This window comes from Peromyscus leucopus, chromosome 4, assembly GCF_004664715.2.
Source record: "Peromyscus leucopus breed LL Stock chromosome 4, UCI_PerLeu_2.1, whole genome shotgun sequence".
In the NCBI taxonomy this organism is placed as follows: Eukaryota; Metazoa; Chordata; class Mammalia; order Rodentia; family Cricetidae; genus Peromyscus; species Peromyscus leucopus.
This window is the reverse complement of record NC_051066.1, coordinates 62,823,576-62,836,526: the sequence shown is the minus strand read 5'-3', so window position 1 is coordinate 62,836,526 and position 12,951 is coordinate 62,823,576. Positions and strand designations below refer to the sequence as shown.

The 12,951-nt window shown below is 31.7% G+C and overlaps 1 protein-coding gene across 1 annotated transcript; it reads left to right on the top strand.

Annotated features, from left to right (window-relative positions):
• Positions 1-8,190: 8,190 nt before the first annotated feature.
• On the top strand, positions 8,191-9,135 carry LOC114685046 (olfactory receptor 8H1-like). Its single transcript, XM_028859650.1, has one exon. The coding sequence runs from the start codon at positions 8,191-8,193 to the stop codon at positions 9,133-9,135; it is 945 nt and encodes a 314-aa protein (XP_028715483.1).
• Positions 9,136-12,951: the final 3,816 nt, after the last annotated feature.

Sequence of the window (12,951 nt, the reverse complement as noted above, 5' to 3'; positions counted from 1 at the left end):
ATACATATGCATATACATATATGTAGATATAAGTAACAGCATTTTATGGAAGCAGAGGTCATAAATTTTCAAAAGAGCTAGGAGAGGTATATGGAAGAGACTGGATGGAGGAAAGTGAAAAGGAAAATGACGTAATTATATTGAATGAAGTAATTACATTAGTATGCCAAAAGTAAAACAAAAATCATGCTTCCAAAATCCACCTTTTGAATGGCTGATTTAAGTATAAGTCAATTATAAGGAGGGATTGCTTTTGTCATTTTGCTCTATGCTTTGTTTTCATCTCACATTTCCTCCATTACTAAGTGACTTTTGAAGAAGTCATTTTGATTATTTTCTAATTTTCATTGTATTCAATTTTTAAGTATTTGTAATTTTATAAAAATATTTTAAATATATTATAATTTGCTTTAGCTGATGCCAATAAACAAAAAAAAAAATAACAGACACAATTTCACATTGAGGTTGTAATGTATGTTGGCTTTTTAATGTTAGGCCTGCACTTAACTATGGTTTTTATATCTCAACTTTGACAGCGCTGTAGTTTAAATGTGAAATGGTCCTCAGAGGCTGGTGGTGCTCTTTGGGAAGGTCATAGAATCTTTAGGAGGAACAGCCTCCACTAAAGAATGAATCACTGTAGGTGGAACTTGATGATTTATATCCTGGCCTAAGTTCCTGTTCATTCTTTGATCCTTACTACAGATGAAATGTGACCATCCAGCCTCCTGCTTCTGAGACCAGGCTTTTCATAAAAAGCTGTATCTTCTTGCCTATGATGTACTATATCCTCCTGGAACTATAAGTCAAAATAAGTACTTTAAAAAAAAAAGAAGAACAAGTAGAAGGACTTGGAGGAGGAAGAGACAAAAGAAGTATTTAGTAGTAGTAGTAGTAGTAGTAGTAGTAGTAGTAGTAGTAGTAGTAGAAGGAGAAGAAGAAGGAGGAGGAGGAGGAGGAGGAGAAGCAGAAGAAGAAAAAAAATAACAAGAGCAAAAACAAATACTGTTATGCTGCTGTTGCTGTTGCTGCTTCTGTATAACTATTACTGGCAACTAAGGCATGCTTAGACTGAGACAAATAGTATTTCTAGAGCATTTCTATTGATGGGGAGAGTATACCAGTTGGATATTCAAGACAAAAGAGTAAACTTTGAAAACATCAGGACAAATAATATTACATAGGCTTAGCATATAGTATTTATGTATTTAGAAATATAAAGATGAAACTATAATTACTGGAACAGACCATGAATTTCAAAGAGAGAAAGATATGGTACATATGAGGGTTTAGAGCAAAGGAAGAGAAGGGAAAATTATGTGATTGTATTATAATCTCAAAATATAAGAAAATTATTATTTATTAGGGTATTTATTATTCAACTTTAAAAGTTCAATTGAAAACAAAGATTTTCATTTTTGCATGTTAATTTCATATTACATTGGTAAATAGCAGTTAATATTTCAATACATGTTATTGTATTAAATACATTGTACTTGTTTATACAATATGTTTTGTACAAAGATGTCATTACTTGATCAAATTATTCAAAATCCTTTTTTCTTCCTTTTGACATGTGTAGTATATAATTATTATGTATAGTCACCTTACTTTACAGGAGAACAACAGAAAATCTTTTTGTCATGGAAAACTCAAATATATTCTGGTTTTAAATATTTTGTGGTTTCCTTTCTTCTATCTCTTGTGAGATCATCTCCAACTCCCCAACCATCCCATTTCATGTCTTCTTTCTCTCTTTCTTTAGAAAACAAGGGGACCAATAAGAACAAAAACAGACAAGAATTTTAAAGGAACACTATGAAAAATTATAAAACATACTCTTAAACAAAATCCATAAAGACATAAAATTTGAAACTGTTACAAAAAAGAAAAAAACAAGTAAGATTTTAAAAAATGTTCCAAAAAAAACAATGAGAAAAAAAACATAAAAATAAACAAAAACAAACCAAAGAAACAAAAAATAACAGACACAATTTCACATTGAGGTTGTAATGTGTATTGGCTTTTTAATGTTAGGCCTGCTCTTAACTATGGTTTTTTATATATGCAGTGAGACTGCGATGGAGAAAACAGATTTTGCCTTGCTAGTGGTTATTAACTGGAGATAGCTTCTTGGTTGAGGATTTGAGATTCTGTCCATTTCCCCTCCTAAATGCTAAAACCACACTTGGATTAAGCCTGTGAATGCTGTCACAGACTAGATGATATCATATGAGCATCAAACCTTTTGTGTCTGGAAGACATTGTTTCTATGTGTTACCCATATCTTCTCTCTCTTAAAATATTTCTGCCTCCTCTTCTGCATGGTTCCCTGAATCCTAAGCAAAGGGGAGTTGATGAACATCCCATTTAGGACTGAGTGTACCAAAGTCTCTCACTCTCTGCACATTATCTAATTGTAGATCTCAGTATTAGTTCTCAACTCAAGCAAGAGGAAGCTCCTATGATGATAAATGAATGAGACACTGATCTGTGTATAGCTGAATGTTAATTATGAATAATTGTATTACTCTGTTCTGTTAATCGTATTTCGTATTCCCCTAGTACTATGAAATGTAGGTGTTCTCTTCAGCAATACAGCCTTACCTTCAGTTTGTGGAGTACAACCAAGAGCTTTGGTAATAACCTGGGTCATTTTGAGGTTTCCAAGTGGCTCCTTTGACCAACAACTCAATTAGATGAAACTCATGCTTGATGCTGGAAGTTTTACTTGTTGGTAAGGTATGTCTAATTGGAGATTTCTATCTTCTGTTATATTATGATTCCATTTAAATTCCTTTCATATGTGTATATATGTTGAGAAGCTTTTACTCTAGTAGGTCTCTATATGACTCCTCAAATCTGCTTTTAGTTTAAATATCTTTGCTTGTATTCTGTCCCTTATCCCCTCTTACTTCATCTTCTCAGTTTAATCAGCCCTTCCAGTAACTCCATCCGCATTCATCCATTACCATGTACTCTATTGCCCTTTCCTCAGTAAAGTATGTTCTTATGACTTTCAGAATTTAATGGCACTGTATTCTCATGGTTCCATTTTCATTACTAATCTTATTAAATGTTATTTTATCTTTATATCTTTGGTTAATCTGACTAAGCATTTTTCATCCTTACTCCAGCAGATGCTAAGAAAAATATGTACCCTTTAGTGTTCTGATGGAAAGTACTAGAAATCTGTCACTTCAATTTGAAATAGAATATTATTTAACTCCAGTGTTTGTTTAGTTTTGTCTGAATGACCTACTATGGGTTGGCATGGTATATTGAAGGCAGTCCCACCAATAACACTGCACTGTGGTTATTCTGCTGTTTTAGATCTAGTAGTATTTCATTTATGAAGTTGGTTATAACTATATTTGATCATACATGTTTAGGATTGTAATATCATTTTAAAGTATTTCCTTCAATGATCATGAATTACCCTTCTTTATCTCTTCTCACAGGTTTGGAATTGAAATCTATTTCATAAATTATTAGAATATTCATTCCATTTTGTTTCCTTGTTTAATTTGTTTAGAATATCTATTTCTATCCTTTTGCCATAAAGTAGTGTCTATCATTGATTATGAGGTGATTCTTCAAAGCTGCAGAAAGGTGAATCTTTTTTTCCTCATTCAACATGTTAGTGTGATCTCTTTATTAGGAAGTAGAGAAGTGGAGGCCATCAATATTAAGGGTTATTATTGAAATATATATATATATATATATATATATATATAGAGAGAGAGAGAGAGAGAGAGATTTATTGTTTTCATATAACTCTTTCTATTAACTATTCCAAAATTATATATTTATTCCTCATGGCACTTTTTGTCTAATGTTCTTTTCAGATACAAGTACTCCCATTTTTCTATCTTCTGGAGTGTTGGAATATTCATCACAAATTATTTTAACCTGGCCCAAATTTTTTATTTTTCCTCTGCCTATGACATAGTTTTGGGGAAACATAGTCTGAAAAATTTGTGATCTCCAGTTACTCAAAAAAAAAAAAAATACTGAGCCGAATCCCTGTGGCTTTTAAAGTCTTCATCAACAAACTGGCTATTATTTCGATGGGTCTGACTTTATCTAGGACTTGATATTTCAGTTTTCTTCAATACTTTGGTATTTGGACTCTTATGTGATAGAGGGAGATTCTTTTCTCACTCTAGTTGTTTATAGTATTATGCATATTTCTCGTGCCTGGATACAGCTCTCTTTCTTAAAATTTTGAATTTTTTTATTATATTCTTAGCTATTGTTAGGAATTTAACCTGACTTTACTTTCCTTCCTCTATACATATAAGTTGTAGACTTGGTATTTTGACATTTTCACAAAGTCCATGGCTATTTCTTTCTTGGGTTTTAAAAGGTTTAACATTTTCTTTGGTTCAATGGATCAAATCCTCTATCATGACATCAAGAACTGACGGTCTTTCTTTAACTTTAAACAATCTACTGATGAGGATTTCTAATAAGCTTTTGTATTTGAATCCTTGAATTTTTCTTTTCAAGTTTGCCTTTCTTTAGCATGTCTGTTTTTCATATCTATTGTAATACCCTAGATTATTTTCAATATTTCATTCAACTGTATGTTTTGTCTTTGTTATCTTCATTCTAGCATTTAGTCCTGCCTTCTCTTAATTCTTTCAAAATATTTATAATTCCTAGTTGTAACACATTGTCTATTGTTTCATCTAAGTAATCATTTCTATGGGGGTAATAATTTTAGAAGTAATTCACATTTTCTTTGGTAACTCTCATGGCATCTTTCTGGCCTGAGACTCAGGCATATGGATTTTGTCAGCAGTGTTTCTCAGGATAGAAATCTGGTCTCATATTGTTGGGTGAGTGCTTAGATCTCCATTTGATTGTATCCATGACCTCTCAGATAAAGGTTCAGCTAATCGTGTTTGAGTTTTCTCTTCAGATGCATCAGATTTGATGTGTGAATGGGGTGTGAGGAGTAGTCTGAAGCTAACTAGAATTAGGTGCAGTTTCCATACTGTTTCCTTCATCACCTTCAAATTTTCAAGTCTTTTATTCAGGTATTTAAGACATTTGCATTGCATTTTGTTAAGTGTGAAATTTGACAATAGTTTTAACACAATTAAAACTTTAGATGGTATCCAAAAATTTAAAGTAATTTAAAAACATATCATTATGGACAAAAGAAGTCACTTTTTTTTTTTTTTAGAGAAGTGGAACTGAGATAAGGAAAGATTGAAATTTTATTAATTTCCCTGTATTGATGGATACAATTTGCATACCAAATAGCAAGCCATGAAGATATTTTCAAAATACCAGTTTGCTTCTTGAATACTGTTGGAAAAATAGGAGAGATCTGGAATTTTGATGAAAATGACTGAGTATTTTTCTTCATGAATTTGATACAAATTTAAATCATATAATTAAGTATAAGTAAGATCATCATTATTCTTTTTGCTCATCTTTTCTTTCCTTGAAAATGACTATGACTGTTTATTTGAAAACAACAATAAAGCTGTAAAAAAAAATTCCTTCATTGAAACATTGCATCCAAAACTTTACCTGCAGCTATATTTTGATACCCTATCATAGAATGCTAAACAAAATAGCTCTGGCATACTGCCAACATTTTAGTTTAGTAAGGTAGGATATTAATAATAGGATGTAGAAAAGTTCTTTTTTCCATAATACTCACCTCAAAAATATCATAACATGAAATATAATGGTGGTATGGCTTTGAGTATAATACTTTCTATAAGACGAGCTCTTGACTTAAGTGATGATGTGTGCTGTGTCTTTATAAAATTATGTAACTTTAAGAAGGGGAAATAATGGAACAAGAATGATTAAATGAGGCAGAGATTGTGATGGCCAGGTGAAAGAAATACTATGAAGGGGCACACTTAACACTGAAGACATTGAAAATGTCAAATGGAAATTCACCACTATATGATCGTTCTTAAAAACATAATGTACATATTGTATCAGCATGTTTATCTTAGTTTTATATGGATTTATTTCTATTTTATTTATTTTATGGAATACTGGATATTAAACCCTTGATAATGAATTTAAAAATCTATGCCTACCCTGTCATAGTGTCTCACATTTTTAATTCAAGCACTCAGGAGGCAGAGGCAGTAAGATATTGACTTACAATGGGAATTATTTTTAGGATTATTCATTTTATTTAATATGGTGCCTTGCTTATGAACCAATATCTCTTAAAAATTTTTTCATTTCCTCTTTTAATTGATTTTAAATTGATGACAGATTAACAAGAGTCTTTTACTCTAATTTTCCCTGTATAAAATGATTTATTATCATTTTTGTTCTTCACTCTAGGAAAACATATGTCAAAAACCATTTAGCAGCTGAGCTGTGGTGTTGCAAGCCTTTAATCCCAGCACTCAGGAGGCAGAGGAAGGCATATCTTTGTGAGTTCAAGGCTAGCCTGGTCTACAGAGCAAGAAACAGGAAAGGCACAAACCTACACAGAAAAACCCTGTCTCAAAAAAACAAAAAGTAAAAGAATAAATAAAAATAAACTTAAAAAAACATTTAGCTTTATTTACACCATAGTTTAAGACAGTTCATTCTCATTTAAGAAAGTATATAACATGATTCCATACAAATGGATTAAGCTTTGTACTGCTATGTGTTTTTAATGGTCAGTAACTTTTAATTTTGTATCTCATTTGTCATGTTTATTGAAATAAAAATAAATCATAAGCAGACTATAGAAATGAGGCATGTTGACATTTGATTTTAACATATTCTTTTTAATGAACACAGCCTTTGTTTATTGAACCATTCTCTCAATTTAAAATATATCTCACTGAAAACTTCATATATACCATCTTGAGAATACCACTGCTAAACACGTGTATCCATGAACATCTTCTCTCTTCTGAAGTAGTAAAAAATGACTGCATATGACCATTCTACCTTGCAAATGTATCAGTAGAAGAGAAGACATTCACTTTGGGGCTTCTACAGAAAATGAAACTTTGGCTCAATTACTCCTTGAACTTTGGTTGTCAAAAGCAGGCCAATCTTGCTTAAAAATTGGCCCCTGAGGATCACCACAGGTTACATGATGATAAGCACTGTTACATATATTTCCCTATAAAATTATTAGGGACAGAGGAAGAACATACACTGCTCTACTGAGACTCATAGGAGCTCCTAGAACTCACTTGGCTCTTAGCTACTGTGAATGCTCTAGTCAAAAAGATCTGAATAAAATATTTTGGCTTATTTCCTTTTTAAAGAAAATGAATACACCAATATTTGAAAATCTGAAGGAAAGCCATGCTTCAGAGGCATTAAGGTCCTTAAACTTAATTCCTCTTTTATTTTTTGAAAAAAAAACTGAAAATTGTCAAAATTTTAGGCATATGATATTGAGAGGTCTGTGGTTGTTGTTTCCCAACAATTTGACTCATAGTAAGTATTCTGAAATTTATAAGAACTTAGAACAGTTAAAATAAAACAAGGTGTTTATTGTAAGACTGTTTGTACATACTAAGATTGGAACTATCAAAAGGACTGTCTGGATTTCTGCAAAAAAAAAATGTGTCAGTGACATGAGATTTTAAAAGTCAGCATCATATTTTGAAACTGTAATTTTAGTAGAACTTTAAATTGCTGGGAAAGATTATCTTTTTATCAATGGTCATATACTTTAATGCATCCAACAAGATTTCTTTAAAAAGGTGATTTGTTAGTTATGAGAGCCAATTCATATTTCAAGAAAATGAAAAGCAAATAGTACTTTAAAATGGTTTTTTAGCTTTGTTCATTGTATAGTCAAAGTTATGTTTAAATTTCAAGAACTAAGGATGAAAAGAAATGCAGAATCACAAGCACATTCTGGAGTCAGAATACATACAGACAAACATGAGGTATTTGATGCAAACACTCAGTAGTTATTTAATATTCTGCACTTTGATTCTCTTTGCAAATGAAGGGATATATGTTCCACTGAACGTGTAAAGAATTCTATTATCTTTATTACATAATAAACAAATGTCATGCTTCACTTTCTGGCATTTGTTCTTTATAATACACAAAAAAACTATATCAACTTTGAGGCAATAGAAATTAATTATGAAAATATGTAAACATACATAAAATATTGTATTAAGATTTATTCAACACAGATGTTACCTTTAATTTCTAAAAAGTTTAGGGTATCTCACAATGAACTCCTGGAATCACACAAATAAGCCTGATTTCATCCTCATGGGGCTGACAGATTCCAAGGAGATCCAGCTGGTCCTCTCTGTGCTGTTTCTCCTGATATACCTGGTCACTGTGCTGGGGAACATAGGCATGATGCTGATTATTCGTCTAAATGCCCAGCTTCACACTCCGATGTATTTCTTCCTCACCCATCTGTCATTCCTTGATCTCAGTTACTCAACTGCCATCACACCTAAAACCTTAGAGACCCTGATGACTTCAAACAAGAGCATTTCCTTCATGGGCTGCTTCACCCAAATGTACTTTTTTGTCCTTTTTGCCGCTACTGAGTGTTTTCTACTGTCTTCAATGGCCTATGATCGGTACGTAGCTATCTGTAACCCTCTACACTATTCATTTGTTATGTCCAGCAGATTCTGCAGTGCCCTTCTTACTGGCTCATATGTGCTTGGAGCTGTGGATTCAACTGTTAATATGATATGCATGCACTCACTGGATTTCTGCAAGTCTAATGTCATCCATGACTTCTTTTGTGAGACACCCCCACTTATAGCCCTGTCTTGCAGCAACACACATGATATTGAATTCATTATATTTGCCTTTGCTGGTTCCACCCTACTGCTGTCCCTTATTACAATATCTGTGTCTTATGTGTCCATTCTTTCTACTATTTTGAAGATCAATTCAACTACCGGAAAACAAAAGGCCTTCTCAACTTGTGTCTCTCATATCCTGGCAGTTACCATATTTTATGGAACCTTAATCTTTACTCATCTAAAATCAAATAAGTCCTTCTCCTTGGGAAAGGATCAAGTGGCATCTGTTTTCTATACTATTGTGATCCCCATGCTGAACCCATTCATTTACAGTCTCAGAAACAAAGAAGTGAAATGTGCTGTCAGTAGAGTCATAAAGAAAAGAGAGAGAGCTCTGGACAAATAACAACTAAATAATAACAACTATGCTAAGAACTCAACTTTCCTTTATTTACATTATCCCCCTGACCTCTCCATCTACAAATAAGCAAAAGGTTTTATTGTCTTATTGTGGTGGCATTTCCATTATACAAACATTTCTTGGAAATATCCAGGAATGTGTTTTGAAGAGTATATTTTATAATAGAAACTGAAACACTTGTTATACACACAGTTTTTATGGACACTCAATATAAAAAATAGAAGACATGTTTACAGTTCTTAAAACTATACCATGCTCAAATCTTGTTATTACCTTATGAGTAAAGCAAAATTTAAAAGTGATATAGTCTCAGATGGCATCCTCCTATGGTATGAAATAACAAATTTCACAGGGTGCTTAACTCTCAATTTCATCAGCAATAGAGGAGAATATTTCCAAAACAATGTTTAATGATGATGTATTAAATCCATTTGAGGAAATAATCACAAATGTCAGCTTTAACATTATAAGGATATTGCATTGTATGATGAAACTATGGCTTGTATACTCAAATTATTGACTGTTGTTTTAGAAATTATTTTCAGTTATGCTAAATCAAAAATACAACTATCAGAAAAAGAATATAATCTGTATTTCCTAATTTGGGTTCAAAGTAAATTATTAAAATAGAAATTAGTTATAGGCAAATACTGGTTACAACTTCAAAACTGCCATTTTACTGAATAGAATGCCTAACAGTTGTTGACACTTGGGCACATGTTCTCTTTCAAATAATGTACATGTAAGTCTATGTAAGATATATACACCCAAAGTTTTTCTTATTGCCACCATGCTCTGCTTCAGCTTTCTTCATATATTTTCGGACAATGATATGTGGTGTGATATTTTATTTTTTTAAAAAGTCTTATTTTTTGCAACCTATTTACTACTACATGTTTTCAGTGAATATGTAGTCAGTACACTGTGCTTATTTTACATTGCTTTGAACATGATATATCATAAATTTTTCAAGTCAGAAATCTTCATGCTGCAATATCTTTATGTACTTCTTATATTAATACTTTTGGAAACAAAACCACTATGATCAATATAAAATACTCTACGTACTCTTCAGCCTTGGTCTAATATAAATAACTCTCTAAAGTTATGTAAAAATGAATTCTTGAGATTAGAGCTATGAAATTCAATTTTCTGGTCAAAACACAGCCTTGAGGCCACAAAATAGTAACAGCAGTGGATATCTACACTGATCTGCCATTGAATGGTGTCCTCAATCTTCGAACAGGGAGAGAAGAAGCAATCTATTTGTTTCTGATAAATTCAGGAAGAGAAAAGCCATTACTTTAAATTTAATACACACTGTGAACGTACAAAGCTCCAATGTATAGTCCTAACGGCCCTGATTAAACTAAATTGGTCACAAAATAAAAACAAAGGCATGACTTTAGGAAATGGACTGGCAGAGAGGAGACCGAATGATGGAGCTGGGAGAGAAATGCCAACTATATCTATATATAATCTATTTTATATCTATCTGTGTATATGTATGTATGTATTTGCCAAACATTTTTTTTTATTTTAGAAATGTGATATTGAAAGAAAAATGCAATTCAATGATTGGCACCTTTTACTGCACTTATAATGATTGATTTTTAACACAGAATTGATAATGAATTTTTATTTTCTTACATGCTATTGAATTTTTCTAATTTCCTTTATTATTATAGTTTTAACTTTATATTCTACAACCATAGTCAGAATTGTCTTTCTTCTATTTAAACATTATTTTAGAAAATATATTTCTAGTTATTTGATTTTTCTTTGTAATCTCTAGTATTGAATACTTTAAAACTTTTTTCAAAAGTTTTAAATCCATCTGATATATCTCATGAATTATTAATTTGTATGCCAATGTTGACTGCTAATATAAAGCTATTTTTAGCTATTTTTCTAAATTGGTCTGAGTGAAGTACAAATGCTTTACTTTAGTAGAAGGTCATTTTACAATTGTTCATCTATTCAAACTACCACTGGATTTCATCAAATCTAAATATCTATACATTCTATCACATTATTTATCACTTTTAAATATTGGCTTTACCCTATAGAAATCACACAGAAAATTATTATTTATTTTTTTATTTGTTTGTTATTTGCCCAGGATCTATGCATATTCTTTTCCCAATTTGTTTATGTTTGTAATTGAAATAAGAAATAAGCATTTATTGCTTATTCATTATTTTGGCCTATATTTAACAATTAATCTATTGTCTTCTTTCTTACTTTCCACCTTGTATTTTAGATAAGTTGTCCAACTGATCCTGAAATTCACCAATAGGACTAGACTCACAGGCCAGCAATAACCAGCTTTCTTTACATAATTTTTGTCACTAATATGTGAATAACATTCATATACCTGGCACAGATTTTACATGGATAGTGGAATCCATACTTAGTCCTTCATGATTATATAAAAAGCAATCCACAGAATGAGCCATCTTTCATACTTTCTATATGCTATATATGACCTATCATTACTTTTTATCAATATTTATGAAACTTATACTATCTCCTTGTGTTTTCAATTTAGGAAAGAGAATCTTTAATTTGTATCCAGTAATCTGTTACATTCTAACTGAAATAAGACTCTATTAACTGCTTTGTGATAAGTGACAAAAACATTTTATGCTGTGGTCATGTAATTATAATTGCTGCTAAATTTGAAATAATTGTATTTGTTCTGTAATTTTATTATTACATCTATATATGATCTGCTCCTCATCAAATGATGAAATACTCTCAGTACAACAGTTCATACAATGGTGCTATGACAAAAATGTTTATATAGGCCGGGCGGTGGTGGCTCACGCCTTTAATCCCAGCACTCGGGAGGCAGAGGCAGGCGGATCTTTGTGAGTTCGAGGCCAGCCTGGGCTACCAAGTGAGTTGCAGGAAAGGTGCAAAGCTACACAGAGAAACCCTGTCTCGAAAAACCAAAAAAAAAAAAAAGTTTATATAATATAAACATGATTTTTAGAAAGACTGCAATATATCTGGGAAAATATTGTTCTTGCTTCTGAATTATCCCTATATAAGTTGTAAGTTGTGTGACATGTCCTTAATCCTAGTACTCATATTTCTGAGGCAGGAGGATTATCAATCATATGATGACATACTAGACAATATAGAAAAAAATCGGGTACCCATGTACAGAGGAAGAACATATCTAAAAATATTGAATAATAATATCAATAAAAACAATATATAAAGGGAGCAAATAACAATAAGTTTGGGATTAGTTAATCATTTTAAAATATATTTGGAGGGCTGGCAAGATGACTCAGAAGGTAAAAATGCTTGTCACAAGCCTGACATCAGTCTGATGCACTTACTTCACAAGATGGGGAAAAAAATCACACTGGCATATGTCATGCCATAACTATCCTATGCATGAAGTAATATGGTCCTGCACATCTTCTACCTTACACTCAAATCAGACAGCAAATATTTCTAGTATGAATATGGGGATAAGAAACATCATATATTGCTAAGAGGAGTATATATATAGCCATCATTAGAATTGGAATATAGATTAAAAACTAAAAGGAAAATTTATCATACAGCATTACTATATGATAGGCAGATATTATCCAAATCAATTAGTCATCAAACACCATAGCCAAGCAATGGAACCACACTAGAAATGGATGAAGAAAATATGGTATATACATATAAAGGTGTATTCTGCAGACATCAGGTGGACCAATTCGCATTGTTTTCTACAAAGCAATATAAGGAGGTGTAAAGATATAAATCTCAAATGGTATATAGATTTTCATT

What these genes read in the sequence shown, in the direction of transcription:
- LOC114685046 (XM_028859650.1), top strand. Translation starts at nt 8,191, where the DNA reads ATGAACTCCTGGAATCACACAAATAAGCCTGATTTCATCCTCATGGGG.